Genomic DNA, 6279 nt, shown 5'->3' on the forward strand with positions numbered 1-6279 from the left:
AAATAAAATAAAAAACATTAATTTAAATAATAAATCATAAAAATGTACCACTCCAAGCTATGGGTAATCATTTTATTTTATATGCATGGTAATATCGCGCTACTTTTTCCCCCTTACATTCTAGGGAAACACAAAAACCCCACGCAGGAAAGGTCGGGTCACCCTGTGCGGTGGTTTCTAGGCGACCGGGCCTGGCTCCGTTCAGGGATATAAACAACTCGACTCGCGAGCGTTCGAGTTTGACCCCGCGTGCTTCAGGGGTCGGCTTGATTAGGTCAGCGCTGAGAAAAAATAGCACTCTGTATAATTATTCGAGTTAAGTTTCTGTTCTATTTGTTAAGCAGTTGAGGTTTGTGCAGCAATGACACATGGGTTTCAATTCTATTTTATTTTGTGCCTATTATTTGAATGAGCATAATAGTCATAGTGATAGTAGCCTATTAGTATTTTAATAGCATTGTTTGAGTGTATGCATACATTATTTTTTTTGTCGTGATTATTTTAGATAATATATATATATATATATATATATATATATATATATATATATATATGAGCTATTATTGAAGGACAATGCACTTGCACTAAGGCGGTTGGGCTGCCGTTACCAAGAAACCGACAGCAGGAAGTGACAACTGACGACTGACTTTTCACACGGTGCGAGCGTGTGTGTGCGTGTGCGTGTGCGCGCGCGCGCGCGCGCGTGTGTGTGTGTGTGTGTGTGTGTGTGTGTGTGTGTGTGTGTGTGTGTGTGTGTGTGTGTGTGTGTGTGTGTGTGTGTGTGTGTACGAACGCTCGGACGGCTGTATGAAACATTAATTATGACGTTAAATTGCCATTTTCGTCAATTATTAGTACATCATTATTATTACTTCATATATAATATTGCATATTTTATATCATAATGCATTAGTAAAAGATGTGCTGTAGTGCCTACTTCAGTGTCCCCTGCTGGATAATGGGAATGCTTACTTCTAACAGCCTTTAAGGCGGTAGAAGTAATTTTATCATGTCACGTTATATAATAAAATCTATTCAATGAGTATATAACATTAATTCAATTAAATTGAACACCTTGAAAGTCAAATGTTGCCGAGTAGGATCAATAATTTCTTTAGGATGCAATCCTCAAGCATATGCAAATATGACAAATGCGTACAAATAACGAAACACACAAACATAGCAATATGAATTACTTATTAAATGAGTCATTCATTGAATAGTAAGGGTTGTTTATTCCCAATCGCTTTTCCAGTTCATTCTTTGTTTTTCCCTCCGCTGCCACCGTCGTTGTACCTCACCGTACACACACAGCGCACGCGTGGGTTCCAGCGCCACTGTAGCTGGGAGACTGATATTTGTAAGTTGTAAGTTGTGAAAGTACACAAATGTATGCATTCAGACTCGTGGGCGTGATCTAGGTACAAACACGTTCTGTAAACGCACTAAGGGTTTAGGAATAAAAGGGTTTTGTTCCGCTTGGTCGGAGTCTTCATTGTAAAGAGAAGCTATCGGTGCTAACTGCTAGCCGCTGGTAAACAAGCTTCATTCATTTAATGTCCGATGTTGATTATGTTGATTGTGTTTATGCTGCGTTTGAAAGGCGCTAACGTTGGTGTCGTGAGATATACTTTATGAATGAGACCAGCAAAGCAAACTCAATGCAACTCTAAATATCTTAATATTAACCCAGGACTTGTCTTTTGTTCCAGACAAGTTGTGCTTTTGTAAGGTGCCCTGCCGCGGTTCAGTCGCCGCCCACCATGTATCGCCCCAAGCCCACCCTGAAGGACCGGCAGCACCTCTACAAGCTCATCATCAGCCAGCTGCTCTACGACGGCTACACCAGCATCGCCAACACCCTCATCAACGAGGTCAAGCCCCCCAACGTGGTGTCTCCTTCAGAACAGCTGATGCAGCTTGCCAAGATCGGTAAGGAATCACCTTAGGCTTTATATCTATTTCTTAATGAATGTGTTTCAATTCAGAACGTTTCTAATTGCTGTGGAACTCCTCAAGGCATGGAGAGTGACGACAGTGCGGTCCAGTACGCCATCGGGCGGTCCGACACGGTCGCCCCCGGAGTGGGCATCGACCTGGAGTTTGATGCAGACGTGCAGTCGATGTCTCCGGAGGCGTCGGAGTACGAGACGTGCTACGTGACGTCGCACAAGGGCCCGTGCCGCGTCGCCACCTACAGCCGGGACGGGCAGCTCATCGCCACAGGCTCCGCCGACGCCTCCATCAAGATCCTGGACACGGAGCGCATGTTGGCCAAGAGCGCCATGCCCATCGAGGTATGGGCCTGTCTGAGGCAGTCGTCAGAGATGTCTCCTTGTTAAGCAATTTGTTGTTCCGTTTTACACAAACCCGAGCTCGTGGTTGAGATGATGGCGTTGTGGTTGAGATGATGGCGTTGTGGTTGACCTTCTCATTGGTTCTCCACCGTTCAGGTGATGATGAACGAGACGGCTCAGCAGAACATGGAGAACCACCCGGTGATCCGGACGCTGTACGACCACGTGGACGAGGTCACCTGCCTGGCTTTCCACCCCACCGAGCAGATCCTAGCCTCCGGCTCGCGGGACTACACCCTCAAACTGTTTGACTACTCCAAGCCCTCCGCCAAGAGGGCCTTTAAACACATCCAGGTCAGTGGGGGCGGGGCCTTTAAACACATCCAGGTCAGTGGGGGGCGGGGCCTTTAAACACATCCAGGTCAGTGGGGGCGGGGCCTTTAAACACATCCAGGTCAGTGGGGGCTTGGCCTTTAAACATACTGGTCAGTGGGGGGCGGGGCCTTTAAACATACTGGTCAGTGGGGGGCGGGGCGTTTAGACACATACCGGTCGCCGTGCTCAGAGCCAGATGGATCAGGTGTTTACAACGGCCTGGGAGAAAGGTTTACTAGTAAGCGGAGTCAGTTGCAGGAATCATGCTAAGTGACTCATGCAAAGGAGTTGGTTGATGAGAGGATGGTCAACTATTGGATGATTCTAAATGTTTTCTAGAGGCAGTTAAACACATACAAAGCTGAAGGACGAAGTTTGAAGAGAATGATTTTTTCACAATTAATAATTTGCATATCTGATACCTCGAGGGCCACCTGGCAAACTGTCAAACAAAAGCAGATGCCAAGATGTAAAAGCGGCTTTTCTGCATAAAATAACAGTGAGCTGTAACCCAAGCCGTCGGTCCTGAGTCGGTGTCCTCTGACCTTCAGCTCAGCTCCCAGCCCGAGGCTGCTTGTTAATCGTGGTGGTGGTGCTCGTATCTCAGGTGCAGACACTTACGCCATGCTTTAACCCCCTCCAGGAGGCGGAGATGCTGCGCTCCATCTCCTTCCACCCGTCGGGGGACTTCCTGTTGGTGGGCACCCAGCACCCCACCCTGCGGCTGTACGACGTCAACACCTTCCAGTGCTTCGTGTCCTGCAACCCGCTGGACCAGCACACGGACACCATCAGCGGCGTGGTGTACAACCACAGCGCCAACAACTACGTCAGCTGCAGCAAGGACGGCAGCATCAAGCTGTGGGACGGGGTGTCCAACCGCTGCGTCACCACCTTCGACAAGGCTCACGACGGCGCCGAGGTCTGCTCCGCCTTCTTCTCCAAGAACGCCAAGTACATCCTGTCCAGCGGCAAGGACTCGGTGGTGAAGCTGTGGGAGATCTCCACGGGCCGCACGCTCGTCAAGTACACAGGTGGGCGGCGGCGCCGGGCGCCGTGGTTACTCGTCCTGTTGCGATGGTGCCGATGGTGCGGAGTACTACCCGCTGGTCCTGGTGGTTGTCGTCGTGGTTACTCGTCCTCTGTTGCGATGGTGCCGATGGTACGGAGTACTAGCTGGTCCTGGTGGTTGTCGTCGTCGTGGTTACTCGTCCTCTGTTGTCATGGCGATGGTGCCGATCATACGTACTACTAGTTAGTCCTGGTGGTGGTTGTTGTTCGTTACTTAAAGGATTAGTAAACCCGATACGTTTTGTGTCTCTCAAATGTCTGCTCCACGATGGCTGCTCCCGGCTGAAGCACTTCTCCAGAGAGCTGTGTTTCTATTGGCTGCCAGCCCTGCTGAAGGCCTGGGCTGGACGGTGTTGGACTAAGTCTGTTCGCTCTAGAAAGCTTTGCGACCGTAACGGTGGCTCAGGACTCCTTTGTGTTTGGCGTTGGGGCAGAAGTTCTGCTGCTGAAGCGGGCTTTAGAAGCTAGGGCTGGGCGATAAACCGTTTTTATCGATTAACTCGAGTGTGTAGCTCACGTCGACTTGTTTAAATGAAAATAGTTTTTCTCTTCAACATCCGCCAACGCTTCCGTCTCAGCTCCCGTAGTTCGGAATGGGCTCAGCCCTCCCCCCGCACAGAGCGCGCATTTACCAAAGTGATACACAAACATGGCAGCGAGTGTGACAAGTTGTATACAACAATTTATTCATAGATGTATAATCTATTTTGAGGTAAATATAGTTAATTTGTAATATATCAGTGTGGTTTAATAATTCGTCGATCTGTTGGTAATTCGTCGATCTGTTGGTAATGCCTCGGGGCTCCAGTAGGGGGTTTGCGCTCCACTTCCTCATTCAATACAGACGAGTGAAGGAAAGAGAGTGAAGGAAAGAGTTGCGTGTGTGTTTTTCCTCATTCTTCTCCCTTTTTTAAGGTAATTACCGTTTGCAAAACACTGTATATTTATGACCAGTGTTGAAAGTTTGAATGTTATGTTGGCACTTTATCAGAAGTCCTCTTATCATTAGTAATATTTTATGTTTACAGAAATATTTTATATATTTTATATATTTTACATTTTATGTTATGTTACAGGTTACACTGTTTACAATGGCAGGGCCTGCCATAATGCTTTTTTATGCAAATCGATTTAAATCGGAAATCAGATTTTTGGTGAAGAAATCTGGGATTTTTATTTAGGCCATATCGCCCAACCCTATTAGAAGCCCTTTGATTTTGCGGTGATCGTATTTTTTATCATTACTCAGATTTAGATTGATGCCTTGCATGTGTTCAGCCTCCCTTGTAAGTGTTCTTAGATACACGGTTCTGCTAAATGTAAAGGTGTCCAGCTGTGTCTCATTGGGGGGGACAGGGATGGCTCTTCCGGGGGGCGTGCTCAGAGCGGCCCCTAGATGGAGACATTCCCCTAGATCTGCATTTCACACTCAAATGGTTGGACGCATTCCACTTTACAAACATCACACTAGAATATCAATATCAATAATATAATAATGTATTATTATACAAAAGTATACTAGTATTCTAAACTTCATTTACTCTCGGTGTTTGGATCAGGCTGACAGCCCTCGAGGGCGAGCTGTTGTACTGAATATCAGCGTGGCTTTGATTCCATCGTAGGTACGAGGCCGTAGGCCGAGTGCTGAAGATAACCACCGCCCTGACTACATGAACGGTTATTACCAGCGGTATAGTGGAGCCCTGCAGGTACAGTTAAGGGTCCCAGCCGTTATACTCTATAGCAGCACTCATGGAAGGCCTCTTGTCCAATCAAACGACTTGGTCAGAACTCACTGTTGTATAAGCAAGCATAAATGGTGCACCCCCCCCACCCCCACCCCCACCTTAACTAACACCGTATCCGTGGGGACCCTGGTGTGGTGTTTGTACTGGTAGCCTGACCCTGTCCCCCCCCTTTAGGAGCGGGTCTGAGCGGGCGTCAGATGCATCGTACGCAGGGCGTGTTCAACCACACAGAGGACTACGTGCTGCTGCCTGACGAGCGCACCATCTCCCTGTGCTGCTGGGACTCGCGCTCGGCCGAGAGGAAGAACCTTCTGTCGCTGGGCCACAACAACATCGTCCGCTGCATCGTGCACTCGCCCACCAACCCCGGCTTCATGACCTGCTCAGACGACTTCCGCGCCCGCTTCTGGTACCGCCGAACCACCACCGACTGAGGGGGGGGGGGGGGGGTCCACCACCACCCCCGACTGGGGGGGGGGGGGGGGGGGTCCACCACCGACTGGGGGGGGGGGGGGGGTCCACCACCACCACCGACTGGGGGGGGGGGGGGTCCACCACCACCGACTGAGGTGGGGGGGGGGGGGTCCAACACCACCACCGACTGGGGGGGGGGGGGGTCCACCACCACCCCCGACTGGGGGGGGGAGGGGGGTCCACCACCACCACCACCACCACCGACTGGGGGGGGGGGGGGGGTCCACCACCACCCCCGACTGGGGGAGGAGGGGGGTCCACCACCACCACCAACGACTGGGGGGGGGGGGGGTCCACCACCACCACCGACTGAG

General features: G+C 49.9%; 1 protein-coding gene across 3 annotated transcripts; it reads left to right on the forward strand.

The window, feature by feature from the left end:
• The first annotated feature begins 1287 nt into the window (after positions 1-1287).
• cstf1 (cleavage stimulation factor, 3' pre-RNA, subunit 1) lies at positions 1288-5971 on the forward strand. 3 transcript variants are annotated; one of them, XM_030374109.1, is made up of 6 exons: positions 1288-1360; positions 1713-1932; positions 2020-2297; positions 2454-2651; positions 3316-3706; positions 5666-5971. In XM_030374109.1, exons 2-6 carry the CDS (start codon positions 1764-1766, stop codon positions 5923-5925), a joined length of 1296 nt encoding a protein of 431 aa, XP_030229969.1. In that variant the 5' UTR covers positions 1288-1360; positions 1713-1763; the 3' UTR covers positions 5926-5971. The 3 variants fall into 3 exon arrangements, with proteins under 3 accessions (XP_030229969.1, XP_030229970.1, XP_030229971.1); XM_030374110.1 differs by having other exon boundaries at positions 1293-1367; XM_030374111.1 differs by having other exon boundaries at positions 1340-1534.
• Positions 5972-6279: the final 308 nt, after the last annotated feature.

The sequence above is a fragment of the Gadus morhua genome, chromosome 13, assembly GCF_902167405.1.
Source record: "Gadus morhua chromosome 13, gadMor3.0, whole genome shotgun sequence".
NCBI lineage: Eukaryota > Metazoa > Chordata > Actinopteri > Gadiformes > Gadidae > Gadus > Gadus morhua.

Excerpts from the sequence above, each read along its gene's own strand:
- cstf1 (XM_030374109.1), top strand. The coding sequence starts at position 1,764 with ATGTATCGCCCCAAGCCCACCCTGAAGGACCGGCAGCACCTCTACAAG. Across the intron at positions 1,933-2,019 it reads GATGCAGCTTGCCAAGATCG|GCATGGAGAGTGACGACAGT; the intron begins GTAAGGAATCAC and ends GAACTCCTCAAG. Across the intron at positions 3,707-5,665 it reads CACGCTCGTCAAGTACACAG|GAGCGGGTCTGAGCGGGCGT; the intron begins GTGGGCGGCGGC and ends CCCCCCCTTTAG.